The sequence below is a fragment of the Marmota monax genome, unplaced genomic scaffold (assembly GCF_021218885.2).
Source record: "Marmota monax isolate L192 unplaced genomic scaffold, Marmota_monax_Labrador192_F-V1.1 WCK01_AAM20220418_F8-fsc00376, whole genome shotgun sequence".
NCBI lineage: Eukaryota > Metazoa > Chordata > Mammalia > Rodentia > Sciuridae > Marmota > Marmota monax.
This window is the reverse complement of record NW_026692651.1, coordinates 591,933-614,285: the sequence shown is the minus strand read 5'-3', so window position 1 is coordinate 614,285 and position 22,353 is coordinate 591,933. Positions and strand designations below refer to the sequence as shown.

The 22,353-nt window shown below is 46.3% G+C and overlaps 2 protein-coding genes across 2 annotated transcripts; both read right to left on the bottom strand.

The window, feature by feature from the left end:
* Positions 1–748: 748 nt before the first annotated feature.
* LOC124093834 (olfactory receptor 2T2-like) lies at positions 749–1,690 on the bottom strand. Its single transcript, XM_046446369.1, has one exon. The coding sequence runs from the start codon at positions 1,688–1,690 to the stop codon at positions 749–751; it is 942 nt and encodes a 313-aa protein (XP_046302325.1).
* Positions 1,691–12,649: 10,959 nt separating this feature from the next.
* LOC124093832 (olfactory receptor 2T27-like) lies at positions 12,650–13,633 on the bottom strand. Its single transcript, XM_046446368.1, has one exon. It carries the CDS (start codon positions 13,631–13,633, stop codon positions 12,650–12,652), a length of 984 nt encoding a protein of 327 aa, XP_046302324.1.
* Positions 13,634–22,353: the final 8,720 nt, after the last annotated feature.

Sequence of the window (22,353 nt, the reverse complement as noted above, 5' to 3'; positions counted from 1 at the left end):
AGGGAGCCTGTCCTCACCTGGAGACCCCAGTGTGCAACTGCTGTGGACACTCCATGTGCGCTGGGCCTCTCTCTCCATCCCTGCTTCCTCTTGAGCCCTTGTTTTTCCAACCCAGACAGGTTCCTGTATCTTCTTCCTGTTCCATAAGAACGAGAGGCTGTTCCTGTGACCTCCCAGGGACTGGGTGTTCAAGGGCACACTCTCCTTCCTGGTTCTCAGGATGTGTTTTGTTCTAAACTATTTCTTTATTAATGAACTGGCCACAGACAGTTTTGTAGGGAATCACACATCTACCAAACACTGGGCAGAACCACCCTCAAAACCCCAGAGCAACTTAATAATGACCAAGTAAAATCTCAATATTCATTATGAAAGAGGAATTATGATGACACATTTTACAGGATAAACTTCAAAAGGCACTTCAAAAATATGAATCAGGGATGGAGCCAAATACATCTCCTAGAATCTTAGGAGAGAATTGGGAAACATTTTAAGTATGGAAATGATCTTCTAGGTCAAGTTCAACGTCTTAATTGGCACAGAGAAGTTAAATACAGTTCTTTTTTTCACACATCTGACAGGTGTCCAAGCTAGGTGTCCAAGCATTAGGTTCTGTTCATTTCAGCTCAGTTAGACCGTAGGTCACAGGGTGGTGGAGGGAACAGCGCTTCACCTCACAGGTGCCACAGGTGTGGAGCTCAGGCTCTCTGCTGCTGGGTGGTCCCGAGTCTGCAGCTGGGGAGGCTGTTCATGTCCAATTTAAAGTGCCCCTTCGCCCCACCACCTTTCTCAGTGCAGTAAGCACATCCTTGTTCCTCAGGCTGTAGATGAGGGGGTTGAGCAGGGGGGTGAAGATGGTGTTGATCATGGAGAGCCCTTGGTCCTGCTCTGCAGTGTGGGCAGACTGGGGGGTCATGTAGATGACTAGGGCTGGCCCATAGTAGAGGCTGACGACAGCCAGATGAGAGGAGCAGGTGGCCAGGGCTTTCCTCCTGCCCTCTGGAGAGTTCATCCTCAGGACGGTGAGGAAGATGAGGATGTAGGAAGAGACGATGAATCCCAGGGGGAGAAGCACAAACACGATGCAGATGATGGACACCACTGTCTCGTAGAGGGAGGTGTCTCCGCAGGAGAGCTTTAGGATGGCTGGCATCTCACAGAAGAAGTGGTGGATTTCCCTGGAGCCACAGAAGGGGAAATGCATGGTGTAGATGGTGTTGACCAGGGAATTCAGGGCCCCTCCGCCCCAGCACACCAGCGCCATCTGCAGGCAAACTCTGGAATTCATGGTGGCTAGATAACGCAGGGGGCTGCAGATGGCCACGTAGCGGTCATAAGACATGAGGGCCAGCAGCAGGCACTCGCCACCACCAAGGGCAAAGAAGAAGAAAACCTGGGCCCCACAAGCAGCTTTTGAGATGTCTTTCTTCCCTGAAAAGAAGTTAATGGCCATCTTGGGCACTGTGGTGGAGATCAAGGCCAGGTCAATGAGAGAGAGCTGGCTGAGGAGGATGTACATGGGCGTGTGGAGGCGAGAGTCGGCCCAGATCAAGAGTGCCAGGACCAAGTTCCCCGTGAAGGCAAAGATATAGACAAGAAGGACAAAAGTGACGAGGGTGCCGAGCTGCCACAGCCCTGGGAAAAGCCCCAGGAGAAAGAAACCCGTCCCCGTGTCATTCCCTCTCTCCATGCTCGGAACTCCCAGAGGTGCACTAGACGGAGGAGAGAAAAACAAGTGCTGATGAGAGGGGCTGGCTTTATTTCCCTTATAACATGTCACACGTACTTCCCTTGAATGGCAACCTCAGTGCAAAACTAAATAAATAAATAAAAGGGAAACTCAACACCTGGCACCAGAGTGTTTCTTAGAACTCTGCACGCAGTGTTGACATGGACTTGGGAATGGTACAAACAGGAATAGACCAGAGGAGAGGCATGGAAGGAATCGACTGGGTTCTTCAGAGAAGAGTAACTGTCGAGAAAGTCCCAGGGATCAGGATCAGGACCAAACATCATCTAAGAACAGGAGTACACAGCATGCCTGATAATATTGCGTGTGCTGCTGCCTGCAGATGCCTTTCATTATTATGAAACCTTGGTTGGTCTGAAACCTGTTGGGTGCATCCATGGAGTGGAGCAGGGCAGAGGCAATATGTGGCAAGAGCTGTTAGTACCACGAACCACCCCATCACCCACAGCCACGGAAGCCACATTTCAGAGCTGGTGGTCCTGAGCTCTGGCCCAAACTATGACCCACAAGAGGCAGATAGAAAGTTTGGATAGGTGGTATAGACTTCCTTTTGCACTTGGCATACATTCATATCAGCTTAATTCCAATTTGGGAGGTCGTAGGGACCCCCCTTATAGCTGCCTTGCACATAAGAGAATGGCTTACAGTGGCTTGATTGGAACAGGGTTGTGGACATTGCTCTCTGTGAGAAATCATAGTGCTTCAGGCCTTGACTGGTTTCATCTTCTTAAAGTAAGAGTAATAGCGACCAGTGGTCAATGCCTTAAACTCAGCACCATTCCTGATATTTGTCCTCAAATGCAGTCATAGAAAATGGCACAAATGCTCTAATCATAGGCACTGGTTTGAGTCCAGCATGCTGGCTGCTCAGTGGCCAAATCTGTATGTGGATCTGTCCATGTGTTGTCTTGGCCAACACAGCTTAAGAAGAAATGGATTCTTATAAAGAAGCTCTAAGAATGTCCTCCTCCTCTTCCTCCTCTTTCCTTTTTCTTTTGGTACCAGGGATTGAACCCAGGGGTACCCTGCCCCCGAGTCACATCCCCAGCTCTTTTTTTTTTTTTTTAATTTTGAGATAAAGTCTCCCTAAGTTGCTTAGGGCCTTGCTAAGTCTGGCTTTGAACTTGTAATCCTCTTGCCTCAGCCTCCCAAGCTGCTGGGATTACAGGTCTGCACCACCACACCCAGCTGTCAGTATGTTCTCTATAATCCTGGTTGAAATCATGGAGCTAGTCTGAGAGAATTGCAATGCCTAGCTTTTGGTGTCCTTCTTGAAATTACGAAATAGGTGATTCAAGAGACTGGTCTCTTGTGTCCTTTGAGCTCTCTATTCAGTGCCCACAGGACATCCCCTGAAGCTGCTGGCTGTCCTGAGTGCCACCAGCCCATTGCACAATGTGCCTCCCCAAGAAAGCCTCATTCTTCCTCTGCTCCTTTAGTCTCTGGGACCTGAATGAGATGGTTCTCCCTCTGGAGAGAGAGAGAGAGCTGGCCAGACAGTTACCTCAAAGATGCCTTCCATTTTCAAAGCACATCAGGGTACTGACATGGGAAGGGGGTTTAGAAGTTCTTTTTGGAAGATGACTCTTAATGGACTTTATAATTTTGGAGCATTTTCAAGTTCATGGGAAAATTGAGAGCAAGGATTTTCATACCACTTGACCCAATGCATGGCTCCCTTCCCCCATTAGCAGCCTTCCTGAACACTGTTGCAATTGACCTGTGCCATCTCATTACCATCATCCGAGCTACGGTCGACACTAGCCTTCACTCTTCATAGGAGGGTTTTAAGATAATAAAAAAAGCTAGCTTTGATCTCAAGGACTGATGAGTGGAGGTCAGTGGGTTCGTAAGTACCAGCTCAAAATGACTGCCCGCAGCACGGACATGCCATCCACGGAGCCTCGGCTGGGTCCTCACCGAGCCTCACCTGGATGCTCCCAACAGGCTCAGTGGTTGCTGTCACTGTCTCTGCTGGGGAAGCTTGGCTCTCTGTGCCTGTCTCTCAGTGCTGACACAGTACTGCACATGGTGCTCCTCAGTACTGGGGGAGGGAAAGAGGAGGAAGGACAGAGGCAGGGAGGGGGAGGGAGGCCAGTCCTGGAAATCCCACTGCACTCACCTATGGAAGCAGCGCCTGGGGTGTGACCCGCCTGTGGCTGGTTCAAAGTGCAGGGCCACCTGTGGAAGAGCTACCCTCTGTCTCCTCAGGCCTCATGGTTGGCTGGTCATAAAGCCTGAGCTGGTCCTGGTCCCGTTGTCCCGTCTTTGACTTGGAAGCTATATGTATGGTTCTGCTTGGTTATTGTTTTGAACTCGGTGACACCATTACACCGTTTTTCAACAAAACTTGAAGAACAATTACATAAAAATCATTACTTAAGAAAGAAAAAAAATTAATCATGAAGTTTAAAATAAATTTCTGGAGAGGCAGAAATGCCAACATATAGAAAATGATGGTAGTTGAAATAGTCGTGTATCTTAAGTACTAACGAGGCAGCCTTCACTGCTTTAGGTTCTTCACTCATTATTGCCACCAGCCTTGGGCTAGGGGTTTCCACAGTACCAGAGAGGTTATCTAATCTGCCCAAGGTCAAGTGGGAACCCAGGACAGGCCTGGATCTGAGCCAGGCAGCCTGACTCGCAGTCCCTGTGCCATCACTTCCTGTGGGTGTCCTCCCCTGTGCCCTGCCACACTGCCTTCCCCTCTGCCATGGACACCATGCTCCACCCCATCACACCTGGCCACCACCCCACGCTTCTGCACCATCTCTCACCTGGTCTGAGCACCGAGTCAGGGGTCCATTTCCCAGTCCAGCTCATCTCTGGCTGCCTCCACGTAGTGCCAGTGTCCCTCCTCAGAGCAGACAGCAGGGCGTCCCCTAATGGTCGATTTCAGGGCCGTGGAAAGGGAGCTCTCACAAGCTATGGGTGCAGAGCATTCCTGCCCTCTCTGCTCGGCTGCAGCCCTGAGAGATCTGGGCCATGTTCTCCAAAGCCTCTCCCATTCTTCAGACAGTTGCTGTGGAGTCGGGGGCCATCAAGCAGCTGTGGGAGCACAGGTTAATTAATGTCTGGGGGCAGAATCCCAGTGGGCAAGAGGCTGGCCCCAGAGGCTGTTGCCTAACAGCAGACAATGGTGTCATCACACGGCTCCCTTCCTGATGCGCCTTCTCAAGTCTGTCCCCATTTCCCGCAGGGACACAACCCCAGTGCAATGTGGCTCATGCTGGCCAGGCTCCACTCCCTCCTGTGAACCTCAACTTGCCCATCTCAGTGCACTTTCCACAGAGAATGATCTGATGCCCTCAGGGAAGACCCCTTTTCTAGGGTGGTCACCGACTTGGTAGGAGCGGCTGCATAAACCAGATCCTTGGCTGGAATGGAGTGAAGCTCACTCCAGGTCAGCTCTGTCAAGGAGGAGTAATCAGACAGGCTTTGAGGATAGCAGAGAGCAAATGTCCCGAAGGGAAATCCCTTCCCACTAGTTCTGATTTCCCTCTTCAACATCACCCTGATGTGGCTCACAGTCAGGGTGAGAAATGGAGAAGTGTGGGGACAAGTGGCTCAGGTGAGATGGGGTAGGAGGGAGGCATGCAGGGCAAGAGTGAAGCCTGAGGAGAGGAGGGGGCACAGCAGCTGTGACATCACAGGTAAAAGATGGCACAGGAACTCTGAGTCAGGCTGCCTGGCTCAGATCCAGGCCCTGTCCTGGTTATTCATTCCATCTTGGGCAGGCTAGGTGGCCCCTTTACTCCAGTCCCTCATCTGCAAAGCAGTACACAGTGCGCTGCTTGGTGGTGAGTGCACAAAACCCCAAATAGCACTCTTCTAGCCCTTCAGTGTTAACTTCAGGGGCCTCAGTGTCAACACCTGGCTTGTAGGTGGACCATTGTTCCTATCTAGAAATATTTTTTAAATGTAGAAATCATTTACTTTTTCCCACTTGCATTTTGATAGAAGACTGTAATTCTGGCATCACCTGGTTGAAGTAGAGAACCAGGCAGTGCAAACCTAAGCCATGCATGTCCAGTGAGATAGACTAGATAGACCCTGGCATGTGTGGGCCTGGCCCAGGGCCCCCTCCACCCAGACTCTGAGGCCACCCTGTCAGGATGCTGTGAGGAGGTGGAGGACCACTGTGCCTCAGGTGGCTGTCACAGGTGATGAGACCCAGGTGCAAGACAGAGTGGCACAGGCAGCACTTAGAGAGGAGTGCTTGAGGCCATGGCCTGGGGTTCCCGGGAGTGGCGGGTCCTGAAGGTCCTGAGCCATCCCTCCCTCGCTGCCTCTGCCCTCCTTTCTTTTTCCTTTCAGTGCTGTCTTCTGATCCTGACCCCATGACTTACGTGTTAGAGCAAGACCTTCGGGCTTCTGCCAGGCTGGTTGGGGGGCAGAGGAGTGGCCAGAGCTCTAGGTGCCCTTATGCAGGTGCGGGGTCCTGGGAGAACCCAGATGAAAGCCTGTCAGTGGTCAGTCACGTTGAGCCACTCACTTGAGAACTGTCAGTCTGACACCAGGCAGCACAGGAGATCAAAAGTCTCTTTTAGCAAATGTGCAGGGCTTCCAGACGCCTCTGGCTGCATCATGTGTGCTCTGAAAGCTCTGAAAGCCATGTGATCCAGAGGCAGTCACCTCCTCGCTCCCCCAGGGAGCTCTCCTCCATCCCCCAGGGAGCTGACACCTTGGGGTCCTGGAGAGCAAGGAACAGAGCAGGAGTGAAGCTCTGCCAGGCCGGAGCATTGTGCAGGGGCTGAGGACACCCAGGATACCTGGTGGCATCAGGATCTGTCCTGTGGAAAATGAATAGAGCAGAAAGGACACCAGAGAGCAACTCCTGGAACCACCTATTTCATTGTTCTAGGTTTGGGAGGAGGTTCAAACTCAGACACTCGGTGAGCCCTGGAGAGCTCCGTAGCTGTGACCAGGGCTGGGAGATACTGTGACCAACTCGGCACTCATTAGATGGTTCTGTGTGCCCAGGAAGGGGGTCTGGGTGGCCAGTGTCACCCGGATTGCTCAACTACACCTTTTACTTATTCATCTGGACTTGTGGATATAAAGTAGCTCCTGGGTTTCAGACTCACATATTTCCATAGATCCAGGAGTATTAAGTGTTAAGGAAAGTGAAGAGTTAGAAGCTGGGAGAGCAGTCGGGTGGCAGAGGCTGTACTTCACTGGAGTGTGTGACACACCCTCACATGCAGCCAGGACACACTGAGACATGGTGGCTGGTGCTGTGTCAGCTCAGCAGCCCTTGGCCTGGGGGTGAAGCCCGAACAGCTTCTGCCAGCAGAGGGTCCACTCGGCATCTTCCTCCTGACTCAATTCATTTATTTAATATATCTGACATTTAAAGTGTTTTGTTTTTAATTAACATGAAGTAGCTGAACATGCTTACGGGACACTGTGATGATGGCATTTCCATCTCTTTGTCATTTCATTATGTTTGTGGCCTTTGGGTGCCTCTCTTTCAGCTCTTCCTAAGAAACAGAACAGGGTGTTGTGGAGTACAGTCGCCCACGGTGCTGAGGAACACTGGAACTTGCTTTCCTATTGAACTTCATAGATTCTGTTGAGGTTTGAAGTAATTACTGTGGGAGATTATCCGTCCCTCCACGGCTCATGCATCCTAGGCCATGGTCTGCTGATCTGTGGAGCCAGAAAAATCCACTATCCATATTGGGTGGTGCTGGGGATCCTGGCCATCCTGTGCACAGTCTCTTCCACCTGAGAGCCAAGCAGGCAGGTGGACAGCTCCACCATGCTGGATGGATGCTCGTGGTAGATCGTCCCCTTTGGACTTGTCATGGCCTTTTACGCCCTCCCCTTCTTCTCGGCTCTTCATGTGAATCCCTCCAAGCAGGAACCTTGGCTGCCTGCTCCTTCCATCTCCCCTATGACTGGGTTAACCAGTGGGTGACAGCTGCTTCCTCCTGTGCCCCTCAGTATTTTGCTGTGTGTCCTCATCCAAGCAAACCTGCTGCCTCCATCTGCAGCCTGGGAAACAAGGATGTGGTAAGGGACCTGTTAAAGTTCTGGGTGAACATCCAGTCTCTAAAAAAACCACAAAGACGTCTGTGTGAAAAACAGCTGTGTGGAGGGCCAACAGCGGACCCCGGGAGCATGCACACCTCATTTCCCAGCACAGTTAGGGACTTTGCTCCATTCTTGGGGAAAAAGCCTAGGTTCAATTTATTTTTATTTTTTATTTGTTTTAATTAGTTATACATGACAATAGAATGCATTTTGACATATCATACATAAATGTAGTAGTGTAACTTCCCATTCTTCTGGTTGTATATGATATAGGATTACACAGGTCATGTAATCCTATAAGCACACAGGGTCATAATGTCTGATTCATTCTATTGTCCTTCCTATCCTCCACCCCTCCCCTTCCTGTACTTCCCTCTGTCTAATCCAAATTTACCTTTATTCTTCCCTAGCCATCCCCCCCTTATCGTGAACTAGCATCTGCCTATCACATCTGCATAGAAAAAGCATTCAAAGCCTGTTTAATTTAATTTCCAATATTATTCATCAAGAAGTTTAGGGATTTTTTAGTAATTAATTTGAGATTGTTTCAAGCTGACTAAACAACTGAGGTTCCCTCTCTTTTTTTTCCCCCCAGAAAAGCAGAGAGAAATCTACTTTTAAATAATATTCAATTACAAAAGTCACTAAAAAACCTATTGGAAAAGTATCTGAACTTCTGAAAATTAAGCTAAACAATCCCTTTTAACACAAGAAATCACAGTATTTTATTATATAATGTCTAGAATGAACCAAAGTCTTGGTAACCTTGTCTATTTGAACAGCAGCAAAGGAAGAATAGGAGGCCCCACAGACAAAACGGATGCAGGCAACTCAAGCCCCAGTGAACAGTGATGTCAGTCACAGACGCATCCTTACTTATTCACATCCCATCCAACAGGCTTGGAAGACATTACATCTGACAGTGACAGAAAGAAGAAAATCATTATGGGAAGAGCTGGAAACATAAGAAGGACATAACAATCCAGGATCATATATTATAGAAACAGCTTCACAAGTCTCAACAAATTGAATGCATCTCTACAACAATGAGGTTCTCTCTCTCTTTTTTGATATTTATTTAGTTATAGGTGTACACAGTATCTTTATTTTATTTTCATGTGGTGCTGAGGATCGAACCCAGTGCCTCTTGCATGCTAGGGGGGAGCGCTTTACCTCTGAGCCCCAGCCCCAGCCCCTGAGGTTCTCTTTTAAACCAGCTGATAAATGTAGACAAAGTTCCGGTCCTCTGTCTTCATACCTGCTTCGGACACTTCTTAGTTCCTTTGAGGCTCACTTCTGTCCTGAATTATTAGTGGCTCAGGTATGCTAATAGTCACTGTTGGAAATCCAGCCTCCTGGGGAAGACAGTGTGTCTTGTCCTGTCGGGGGCAATGATGATACAATATATTTTCCCTCTTGATTGTTCTGGCTGTCCCAGTAGCTGGCTCTATTCTCCCTTCCTCCTTGGGTGGAAACTTTTTAGTAATTCTGGCAGCAGCTCCTGTGTGGGGCAGGAGGACTCTGACCAGCACGCCCAGTCTCCAGTGATAGCAATGGTGATGTGAGCTGGCAGGTGCACTGGCTTCTCTCTGGATTCTCCATCCTCTTGGCTCTAGCTTCCTCCTCCTGCAGCAAGTGCAATTGGAACTGAAGGCAGAGAGCGGGAGAGTGGGGCTGGAAAGGCTTGCTGCCTGTCTAGAGGAGTGTCTTTCTGGCCATAGCAACTATTTTGCAGCCTCTGGGGCCACTGCTTACTGAGAGCTAAGTCCTCTCATGGGATACTTGAGTTCTTAAGACCCTTGAGGTCCTCATGGAGGCAGAGGCAGAGGCAGAAGAGACTGGTGTCCTGGTTGTCAGTCAAGGTAAAGCAAGCATAAGTCTCAACACAGAAGGAAGCAGTCTGGAGAAAAATGGAGGCCCTTAGGAGGTTGAGCATTTGAGCGTCAGAGGGGGGTTTACTGGGGTCCTCAGGAGGAGACCCACAACTGCGTGTGCAGACTCAGATCTCCTCCTAAGACCAGCCAGGAGGGGTCCTCCACTGCCCAAAGCATAGAACCCAGCCATCCACTGCCAAGAGCCAGGCTTGTGTGGTGCAACCAGGCCAGCTTGCTGCCCTGACTTGGTGGCATAAATCTTGCTGGAGTTGTGAGTTCCAACATTAGGTCCCTAATCAAGATTCTCTGATTGGAAAAAAAATATTTTCTTTGATAAAAGCCATGGTTGAGAGGTGTTAGTTCACATCAATCACTATAAAACTTTTACAACTAACATATCACACTTTTGTTGACAATAAGCAATTGTGCCCACAGAAAAGGTGAACGGGCATTCAGTTTGTGTAAAACACCCATAAGGCCATTAAAGACTAAAAAGCACTTGAACCTCTTTTGGTGCACAGGAAGTTTACAAAACAGCACTCTTGTGCCTGGTTGGTAGAAATGTGCAGTGTTGTGACTTCTTTGGAATGACATCTATTAAAATTAAAACTGTCTGTCCTCTCAGGAATTCTACTTCTTGGAACATTCCCATAGAAATAGAAATGCCAGTGCACAAGGATGTATATACATGGGTATTTTTAGAATCATTTATTCAAAGAGTAAGAGTAACTGGGGTAATAACAGATACAGTGTGGTATATCCAAATAATGTCATGGGATATTGGGAAGTCATTATAAAGAATTAAAGCTATACCAGATACTCAGAAGGATCTCTGAGCTCACAAAGAGTGAGCAAGAAAATAAAATTCAATGGAAATGTAGCAATAAAAGCCCATTAAAAAACAGTGACACAATATCTATTGTATATTTATATGTTTGTATGTGAATATACACCTGCTGATGATTTGATTATGGAAGGTCACCAGGTTGCTTCCATAGTCTGTTGGGAATTTGAAGCTTTATCTAGGGAAGAGAAGCAAGAGGGGAAGAAAGCATGTCAATGATTGCAAAACTATTAGGGCACGTGTTGTCCCACCTGTTGTGTAAAGTGTGTGTGTGTTCATGAATAAGATGCATGAAAGAATGTGGGGTGTGTTATCCTGGAACTGTGGCTGGGTGACAAGATTCCAGGTGTTCTTTTTCAGTGTATTTCTACGTCGTCTACCATGATTTGAAAAGAACCTCCATTATTTTTAAGTTTGCGAAACATATTTTATGTTTTTAAAGTGTTCATCTTATAAAAATAAAATGAAAACACGTGAAAAAGAAAAGCGGGATTATCTTAGCTACTCAAGATGTAGGGTTAATTTAGTTTTATTTTCTGGGGTCCACCCAGTGCTGGGGTCCACCCCGGCCTCGCACAGCACAGGCTAAGCATGCACTTTATCACTGAGTTACTTCTCCAGGTCAAGTTGTCTTTCTTTCAAGGCAACACGTTGTCAGGGATAAAGTCTTCTACGCATCACAATTTTCAACAGAAGTATGTGAGGGTATGCAGACCAGATGGGATTTCAATTGAGCCTGACTCCTAGGGTGATGTGGTTGGTAGATAAGGAAGGTGGCACTTGTTGTCACCTGTGACAGTTCCCACGATGGCCTCTGAGGGTCCCCACTCTCCAGGTGATGGTGTGTGACCATCTTTCCTGAAGTCTTCTGAGAACAGTGATTGAAAGGCTGGGGGACATCAAAGTCTGTCTCTGTGTGGGCACCTGTGGGATCACTGTGGGAGTCACTGCAGGCCAGGGCAGCACTCAGAGGCAAGGCGTAAGTGCCCGGAGGGTCCTCCCAGGCTTGACAGGAGAGCAGTTCCTACGACAGCTGGACTTCAGTCCCTCACCAGAGCTGCCCAGCTGAACTGCTCCCAGATTTAGGGACATAGCACCTTGGAGGTGGCTGAAGCCTGCTGTTTTCAGGTGTCCGGGAAGGATTGATGTGGTGTGGGGCTGTGCGGGGCAGGGCGGGGGATCTTCAATGCATTTCATGGTGAAGGGGAAAAGAATTTCCAGTGTTTCAGAAGAAAGGCCACCTGTCTGGCCAAACCAGTGGTGAGGGTTTGCTAAGTTGAATTGGACTACTTTTACATTTAAGAGCAAAACACCATGTCATTTTAAAATTGTTAAAATACAACTCTTTTTAGAACACTATGACTGTGATGATCATATGCTGATGTCAACAATAATAAGTTGAAAGGCATCTTCCAAGACCAGTTGTGATTTTAGAACTTCAGATTTTATTATTGCTAATTTTGTTTAGAGACTATATCATTATATCGAAGTTTACCATAAGCCTCAGAATTCTCACAGAAGATGATTACAAAATCCTAAAGTTAAGGCCTTTAATTATATAGATAAATATAAATATTAATAAAACAATGAAAATGAAAAATGGTAAAATCTGGTAGACAAGAAGAAAAAAGACTAAGTTCTATTAAAGAATTTCCTGAATTCACTCAGATTTTTCTATTTACATATGGCTACATCAGAAGGAAAAGGAACACAAGTGCATAAATAATTTGTAACAACAATAATGTAAGTGGACCACAAGAGCTAGGGAAAGGGGGGATTCTCTGGGGAGGTGTCATGGAACAAGAGGCCTTCGGGTTTCAGGCAGGGGAGGTTGAGGAGGAGCTTGGGGAGTGACGGGTGACAGGGAGTGGACGCAGAGGGGACAGTTTACATTAGAAGCACCAGTGCTTCCTTTGTGACCCAGTGCATTAAAGCTAAAAAAGGAGCCAGAGCCCTTACTTGTCTCTGGGCCGTCACTGCCAGAATCCAGGAAGTTTCTCCCCAGCTGGTCAGTAGTGGTCAGGGAGGCTGTGTTCTGCTGAAGCCACCACTGTGGGACTGAGAGCAGCCCCACCCCCAGGAATAGATTCCTCAGGATCCTGGCACCCTTCCTCCCTCCCTCCCTGTCACAAAGTCATTTCCTCAGGATGTGAGGTGAAGGTGGCTCCTCTGAAAGTTGAGGCTAGAACACTCTTGAGAGCAGCTGCAGCCCCTCCCCAGGCACTTCCTCAGGGCGCCCACCACCTCCTTGTTCCTCAGGCTGTAGATGAGGGGGTTGAGCGTGGGGGTCACTATGGTGCCCAGCACAGCTCCTATCTGGTCTTGCTCCGGCGTGTGGGCAGAGCTGGGTGTCATGTAGATGAAGATGGCCTGGCCAAAGTAGAGACTCACCACTGTCAGGTGGGAGGAGCAGGTGGCCAGGGCTTTGTTCCTGCCCTTCCGAGAGTTCATCCTGAGGACGGTGAGGAAGATGACAGTGTAGGAGGCCAGGATGAGAAGAAATGGGACCATCAGAAACACAATGGTTGACACAAATTTCACCATCTCATAGACGGACGTGTCCACACAAGACATCCTCAGAATGGCGGGCATCTCACAGAAGTAATGGTCAATCTCCCTGGAGCCACAGATGGGGAAGTGCATGGGGTAGACGGTGTGCACAAGCGCTGCAAGAGCTCCTCCAGCCCAGGCCGAGACAGCCATCTGCAAACAGACCTTGGGGCTCATGAGGACTGTGTACCTCAGGGGGTTACAGACAGCCATGTAGCGGTCATAGGCCATGAGGGTCAGCAGGATGCACTCAGCAAGGCCCAGGGTGAGGAAGGCAAACATCTGGGCAGCACAGGCCAGGAAGGAAATGCTCCTCTTCCCTGAGAAATGGTTGGCTAGCATCTTGGGCACCGTGCTGGAGATGTAAGCTAGGTCAATGACAGACAGCTGGCTGAGTAGGAAGTACATGGGGGCGTGCAGACGGGGGTCCAGCCAGATGAGGAGGAGCAGCGTGGAGTTTCCAGCAAAGGCCATGGTGTATAAGAGGAGAATGATAAGGACCAGGAGGCTGGGATGCCCGAACCTGGGGAAGAGCCCAAGCAGCACGAAATCCGTCGAGGTTTCGTTCTCCTCCATGTTTTCATTCAAGTGTTCAAATTTGGATTGAAAATCTACAGGGGCAAAATAATACCACAGGGCTTGTGGTGTTTTGTTGACATAATCGTTGTCTCTTGGTCAGCACCTCTTCTTCATTTGCTGCTCACCAGGACTTTAAAACTCTGCATCCCTATAAAGAGACAGTTAAATAATTCCATCAAACAATGCCATTACCTGGAAATTAGCAAAGTCATGTCCTGTAGTTACTCTGACTTGGATATATGAAGATGTTAGTCCCTTTGACTGATAACAATCTCCCAGCCCATCATTCTTCCCTGTATTTTGAAGTCTCTATGTCTTTCGGGCTCTTGGCCTTCTCTCCTGGTGGGGGTTCTGTTTCTAAGCGTCCTGTGTATCCACCTCGACCCAGAGGCCTTCCCTGTGGCCCTTTATTACACAACAATACTCAAAAATTTCAGTTGTCAACCAAATTAACTAGGGCTGTTTATTCTGCTTTACTTGTGATGATCCATAATTTGTATTACATTCAGGTTTTTCCATTTTATTCTAAGTAAAAATAATTTTAAACTGTATCTTTGTATTAAATAAAATAATCTCCTATTTAATCGAGTGGTCTTTTATTGCTGGGTCTGTAGTTCTTCAATTACTGTTCATTGGCCATAGAGTAACATAAAATTTCTTAAAATATTTTAAGGTGTCATATAAAGTCCCATTAATAATTTTTAAGATCCCATGTTTGCAAGGGTGCTGTCTAAAGGCCAGTAGATAACACCTTACTCTTTCCCCTTAGGACAAGTGAAGACTTATACCCTCATCTGATAACAAATATCAGATGGTGCTCGATTATCACATGTAAAATGTAACATGGAGTCTTTGATTAGCATGCAAGGGGTATTAGCTGTGGCAGACAGACAAATATTCCATTCCAAATCCATAAGTTGATTTCCTTTGTGTACCCTAATGACTCATGTTCAATATCTTTTGCTTTTGTCAAGCAACTAGAAATTTTACTTTCATTATTTATCATATACTCATATACTTTGGAGACTTACATTTTTTCAACATGGGATATTAATCCTAGGGCCTCACACATGCTGGGCAAAGTCCCTATCACTGCATTATATGCTGAGACTTTTAATTTTATTTTGAGACAGGGTCTCACTAAGCTGCTGAGGCTGACCTTGAACTTGTGATCCTCTTGCCTCAGTCTCACTAATAGCTGGGATTATAGGTGTGCACCACCAGGCCTGTCTTCCCATCTCATATTCTTAAGGCTTCCTTTATTTGAGATAATGAAAATAACGCATTGTACAGTGTTAACAGCCAGTGGAAAGAGCCGCCCTTATAGGGTAGAGTCATGATAAGCCTTTCTCAGCACCTCACATCTGGAGAATTTTGTTTCCTCAAGGTACTAGACCCAGGTGCCTTGTGATTTTTTTTGTTTTAATATCCTTGTTTTATTTATTTATTTTATGTGTTGCTGAGGATAGAACCCGGTGTCTCACGCATGTGTGACAAGTGTTCCACCACTAAGCTACAACTCCAGCCCCACATGTGATATTTTATATGATGAAAATATTATGAGGTTTTATGGGACTACGTGGTAAAGGTGCTTTCATTAGGAATGTCTTGGTTCTTCAATAAACTTGTAAGCTGAAAAATCAACGTATAGCTCAGGGATTTGGATTTTTCATGTTCTATTTGATCTAAAAGGCTGCTCTCTCCTCTTCAAAATCATAATAAATCAATAGTCATTGATAAAGCCCTCATGCACCTACTTTAGAACATGAAGTTAAAAGCAGTACTGAACTACGCAGCTAGTCGGAGACTATCTTGACTAAAGGACAAGCAAGGAACTGCAAGTTCTGTCGAATGGTGAACGCTTCTGTCCTCAGCCGGGGAAGATGCAGGGCAGCCTGGGAGGCAGCAGGGAGCTGTGCAGCTGGCCCCTGCCAGGCACTGGCTGATGCACTACCAGGACCCAGAGCCCCTCTGCATCAGGACCCGGATCTACCCCTGTCACACTGATCCTTACTATAGGAGTTGGGTTCCTGCTTCCTCGCTCTTCCACGGGCTGAGCAAATACATTTCACAGGTCATAACTCAGTGAGAGACATCCTTCCATTTCACTGGTTCAAACTTACCTGCTCTTGCTTTTCAACATTTTCTGCTCCTATCATTATATGCAGTTCTTACACTCCTCTGTTTTTACGTACTGTTTCCCTGTCCAGTATTAGCAAATTTTCTGCTCAGTAAGACATGGTAAGAGCTCTAGACAACCAGAGTTAACCTCCTGCACAGAAAGCAGTTGTTTATTAATAGTGAGTTAGCGTGCTCCCTCTGGTTGCTGCTGCCCAGTGAGCTTCAGGTAAACAGGCTCATCTTGGGTCCCATGGCTCCTTGGCATTAACTTAGTCTTGTCTTGAGGAATCTGACTTCTGACATCTCATCTCAAAGGACTAACTGCATTTCTGTTGCACACCTGGCTGAGGTCTGAGAATAGCATGTGATGGCTCAGTAGCATTTTCTGGACTCGATTTAGTCCACCCACAGCTTCTGGGTGCTGCAAAACCTGGGAACATTTGAGCACTGTCTCATGGGAGTCTGTCCCCAGACTTTAATTAATAACAGCCCAGAATAAATGTTGGGCTCTTAGAAACTCCTTATGAAGCATAATGCTGTCCAGTGTTCTGTAGTTTGATTGCAAAATAACACAGTTGACTTTTTACTGCCCCTATGGAAATGGAAGCATTAAAGAAATTCCAGCTGGGCACGGTGGCACACACCTGTAATCCCAGTGGCTCAGGAGACTGAGACAGGAGGATCATGGGGTTCAAAGCCAGACTCAGCAACGGTGAGGTGCTCAACAACTCAGTGAGACCCTGTCTCTAAATAAAGTACAAAATAGGGTTGGGGATGTGGCTCAGCGGTCGAGTGTACCTGAGTTCAATCCCCGGTACGGGGGTGGGGGAAGAAATTCCATATTGCAAATGTGATAACTAACTGCTTGGGCAAGTTTTAAAGAATGGAGAGAAAATGTAATTTTTTTTTAAAAAAAGATTCTCCAAACAAACACAATCCTTGAAGCCGAATCCAGGGTGAGAAAGCCAGCAAGTGTCACAAGGCAATCCACTGCACCCTTTCCAACGTCACCTGTGCTGGAGGGTTAGTTCATCTCACACCACTTCACTGAAGAGAGGGCGAGCTAAACTGAACTGGTGGTGTCAAGTGTGACTTGCTCAGCTATAGAATTAGCAAGAAATCTCATCTAAAGAAAAGCATTCAACAAGTCAAATCATTTTATCTTCTAGTAATAACTCTTTAGATCATTAAGTGGGACTGAGTGAGATGGGAGCTCTTGGGAGGGGAAAGGTTTCTCAGAAGACCCTTTTGCTCACAAGGCAGGACATAGAGGGATCAGGAAAGCTGTGTGAGAGCAGACCAGAGACCATGGGGCACTCCCTAAGGGCACTAGGGTCACCCTCAGCCTAGGCTAACTCCCCACCCGGTGGGGACAGATGAATTTCCTCTCAGGTGCTTTATGGAGGAGGCCATCACTCCCTGTAGATAAGAGACTGTCCTGGGACTGTCTCAGCTTCTTTTGTGATGGTTGTGGGTTGCTGTTTCCCTCTGTTGTCATTTGGGGTGAAGGGTGGATCAGAAATCTAAGGTGGGTGTCCTCGGCTCCATATCCAGTTGGATCATTTCCCAAGGTTTCCAGATTTCCCTGAGAAACTATAAGAGACAGAATTATCAGGTGACTTCATATCCTTTAAAAAGTATTCCAGGATGAAAACACATACCTTGCCACAAGATATTTTTGCATGTCATGTTTGAAAAAGATACACTCCCCTCCACCCCTCCTAGGAAGGAGGGCTTTATTCTGCAATATGGAAGAAACATTCTTTGCTCACTTGCCCCAGTAGATCCACCTTTTTTTGATATACAAGTTGGCTCTTGTTATATGTTGTGTTTGTGTTCAATAGTGTCATTGAGCACACTGAATTAGTGAATAATGAGTCATCGCCCCAAGGTAAACACAGGGCTAAGTGCCTGGGCGCCTCTGATCACATCATCTTCATGTGTTTCCTGTGTTTCTCTTTAAGGACTTACTACTCTTGAGACTCTCATGAAGGTGTAACGTGGTGACCTCACTGCGTCAGTTAGCACTGAACTTGAACTCAGCACCTGGCCGAGAGAGGCTGAGCTAGCTCCACTCGCTCTGTAAGCCTCACACAACTTTCTTGATTCCAGTCACATTATCCACTTTGAGCAGCAAACTTGTCCCCTAGAAAAGCACAGAAACATGAAAAGCATCTCACAAAAGTGCCACAGGAAAATGCTTCTTTACGGAGCCGGTTGGGAAGGCAGAGCACAATTTCCTATGTAACTGGGAACACGATCATCTGGTGCAAGTTTCTCCAGTGCTGTGCACGTTCATGGGAAGCTATAGAAATGTCATGATCTTGAGATGACGAATTCTGGTGAGCAGGCAAGTCACAAGCAAGGAACTGTCAGATAGAGAGGATGGAGCAAGTGTAGCTGATCATTCATTGCAGCTCTCCTTTTTCATGAAGACATTTTCTTAAACACAAAAATCATGTACAAATAGTGCTGTCTTTTAAAACGATTTTCTTCATACACCCAAAATTGAATTATAATCTATTTTAAATTCGGGAAGCATGTATCTTAACTTTACTTAGGTATTTTAATTTAATTTTTCTATTATTCCCATTGATGGACACATCCAAGTCAGGAAATCCACTAGGCAGTAGTTAAGGAAACATGAGAGGGCTGGCTGAGGGCAGGAAAGGACCGTTCCATTCAGGAACTGAGCAGGTCAGAGATTCCTTGCAGAGGGAGGGAGGGAGAGGACCTCTATTTGGGCATTTTTGAATATGAAATCAACCCTATTATTTTAGTAAGTAGAATTTTACTCATGTGAAATTATACCACTTCTAATTTTTTAATATTTTTTTGGTTTTTTGTATGTTTGCCCATAGTTTAAGTTATATACTTTTTTTTCTATTAATTTTGTGTGTACTATAAAGTAGCATGCTTGTGGATGTTTCTTAATTTTATTTATTTATTTATTTATTTTGGTTGTTGAAGAACTTTATTTTTATGTATTCATATGCAGTGCTCAGAATTGAACCCAGGGCCTCACACATTCTAGGTGAGTGCTCTAGCACTGAGCCACAACCCAAGCCCTGTTTCTTAATTATAAGAATGTATGTATTGATGAATTATGGTTATATTCATTCTCCTGTATTTCCTCTTTCCCTTCCTCCCTTCTCCAATCCCCATCCTCTATGGTACTGGCCTCCCTTCTATTTCCATCTCCCTCTCTTTTTCTCTTTAATTTCCACATATGAGAGAAAATACACAAACCCTGACTGTCGGAGTCTGGCTGGTTCCCTTAGCAGGATGTTGTCCTGTTTCATCTACTTCCTTATAGCTGAGTAGAACCCCATGTGTATACAGACCCCATTTTCTTTATCTGTTTATCTGTTGGCAGGCATCTGAGCTGGTTCCATAACTTATTGTGAATTGTGTTGCTATGAACAGGAGTATGCATATATTGTTGTAGCATGCCAACTTAAATTTTTTAGAATAAATACCAAGGAGTGGTATAGCTGGGTCATATCATTGCTTCTGAGGAAACTCCATGCTTATTTGATAGTGGTTGTACTAAATTACAATCCTATTAGCAGTGTGTAAGTGCTCCTTTCCTCCCACATCCTCACCAGCATTGATTATTGTTTGTATTCTTGATGACTGCCATTCTAACTGAAAGGAGATGAAATATCAATGTAGTTTTGATTTGCATTTCTCTGACTGCTAGAAATGTTGACTATTTATTTGTTTTTTTTTTTTAGAGAGAGAGAGAGAGGAGAGAGAGAGAGAGAGAGAGAGAGAGAGAGAGAGAGAGAGAGAGAGAATTTTTTTAATATTTATTTTTTAGTTTCCGGCGAATACAACATCTTTGTTTGTATGTGGTGATGAGGATCGAACTCGGGCCGCACGCATGCCAGGCAAGAGCACTACCGCTTGAGCCACATCCCCAGCCCTTGACTATTTCTTTATATATTTGCTCGACATTTGTATTTCTTCTTTTTAGAAGTGTCTGTTTAGTTATTTTGCCCATTTATTGATTGGGTTATTCATATTTTGGTTGTTAAATTGTTTGAGTTCTTTATATATTTGGATATTAGTCCCCTATATGTACTTGGCAAATATTTCTTCCCCTCCGTAGGTTCTCTCTTTTCTCCTGTTTCCTTTGCAGTGCGAAGCTTTTCTAATTGGATGCGATTTCGTTTATGAACTCCTGGCACTGTTTCCTGAGCGCTAAGGGTCCTGTGGAGGAAGCTGGTGTCCGGGTCAGGATGTTGGAGTGTTTCTGTCATGTTGTCTCCTGGCAGTTGCGGAGTTTCTGGTCTAATTTCTAGGTCTTTGATCCACTTTGAGCTGATTTTTGGGCAGGGTGAGAGACAGGGATCTAGCTTCATTCTTCCCCAATGCATCTCCATTTTTCCTGTGCCATTTGTTAAGAAGCCTATCTTTTCTCCCAGCCAAGCCTTTGTCATCAAGGTCTCTGCAGTTCAGCAAGCTCGCCACCCCACACCACGGCTGCTCTGCTGCTGCTCTGTGCTGTTGGGCACCTGCCGTTTCCTGCAACTCATGCTCAGGCTTGGTTTTCGTCTTCCCAGTGCATGTTTACTCTCCCGTTCTTTTCACTGAGAGGACATGTAACCTCATATTTATCATGTCCTTGGCTACCTTTAGATTTAAAGAACACCTTTGACTTTCCTTTGAGTTTTTTTCTTTCAAAGGTGAGCTGAGATCGGTAAGTGCTATTCACCTTTGTGAAGATTTCTGTAGCTTCTTCTTTCTAATGCTTCACAGGCTTGATTTCCATTTCCCTGTGCTTGTTACAATTTTCTTAAATAAATAAACTTCAATTTCTATTTCATACATTTTCACATTAATATATTTCCTGGTGCTGTTTAATGTTTATCTTTCACTGCTATTACAAATGTTTGTGCAAATATAACTCACTATTTATCTTCATTCTTTTATACTTTTCTATGGACATTACCCATTTCTTGTATAGTTTTGATTCAAATAGACTGTGATTGTTTTGATTTTAAAAATACAATAGATGATATGTTCATTATCAATGATTATGTAACAGGCTATTCTAAAACTTAGCCACTTAAAACAACAAACATTGTTTTAAGTTTTCTGAGCCAGATCTGGGTACTGCTCTGCAGGTGTCTCAGGTCCCGGGTCTCTCACAAAACCAGTGAAGCTATTGGCTGGGGCAGCTATCCACTGTGGGCCCAGATGGGAATGGCCCCCTTCCAAGCTCCTTCCCATGACCATTGACAGAATCTAGGTACTAGATGGCTGGCTGCTGGCCAGGGCCACTTGGGCCTTTCCATAGGTCAGCCCCAACATGGCAGCCAGCTGCTCTCTGAGTGAGCAACTGAATGAGTGACAGAGCAGGTAACAGTGGGCAGGGCGGAAACCACAGATTGCTAAACACCTACATCCAAACGACACGACTGTCGCCAAGATCCGGTTCTCAGTTCTTAGCCAGTGACTCAGCCCACACAGGGAGAAGTTTCTGATCTCCTTGTTGCAATTTGGTGGCCACAACTGAGGTGTGTGACACACAGTATCAGACAGAGAGCCAACAGGTCCCAGGGGCCATCCCCTAATGTCCATTCACGGCAGCCCACTGATATCGCCAAATCATTCTCATGGGGAATTGTGTTTTCTGATTTCAATTTCCTTTTTCATAAAAATGACATTGTGATTTCTGCTGTATACCTTGTGGTAAATATAAAGGGTACATTCCCACTCCAGGTGGAGAATCTATCATAATCTAAAATGATGTCTCTTTTTTTTTGTGCAAATTCACATCTGATCTTGGAAACTCTGAAATTTTTTTCAAGTTGAGACTATAAAATACACTAAAGGAAACTTTGCCAGAAATGATAACTGTATGCTGATAAATAACAAAAGATTTGCTTTGTCCTCTGGTTAAAGTCACTTTGACCATTTGGTCTATTATGTGGCTGGCAGGAAGGCCCTGGTACTCACCTTTTCCTGTTGGGGATCTTGGCCAGTCCTTCAACCCCCTGGCCGCCTCTGCTCATTCTCAGAACATTCCTGATGGCCGAGTCTGGGAACATTGCACTGATACTTCTGAGCCACAGGGACTCCTCTCTGCATGTCCCCATCTGCGTCTGCATCAGTGAGTTTTCAACTCATGGACTGATACATACTTCTGTCATTGTGCCCCAAATGCTGGTGAACCAATCGGCCACAACGAGGGCATCTCAGTCCTCGGCTGTGAAACCTGGATGAGCTTTCACCTGATGTGGGAGGTGCAGAGTACTGCCTTCATGCTGCCTGGCCCATGATGCTATGTGGCTGTCTGCATTCCTCCCTGTTCCTCTGTCCACATGAGCCATGGACTGAGACTCCTCCTGGCATCTGGCTGCTGGTTCCTGGGATCATTAGATGGCTTCACATTTCACCATGGCAGGTCCTGGGAGACCGGCCACTCCTGTGAGGTCCTGCTGTAATGAAACCCTCCTGGCCCTACACCTCACCTTAGGAGGTTTTCATGTGTCTGAGCTGTGTGCTGTCTGCTCTTTCTCCTGGCTCCCTCATCCTCCTGATGTGCCCTCATTCCCCCACTCTCCGCATGGCACAGCTTTCCCTTT

Coding starts and splice junctions, on each gene's coding strand:
- LOC124093834 (XM_046446369.1), bottom strand. CDS start 1,690: ATGGAGAGAGGGAATGACACGGGGACGGGTTTCTTTCTCCTGGGGCTT.
- LOC124093832 (XM_046446368.1), bottom strand. CDS start 13,633: ATGGAGGAGAACGAAACCTCGACGGATTTCGTGCTGCTTGGGCTCTTC.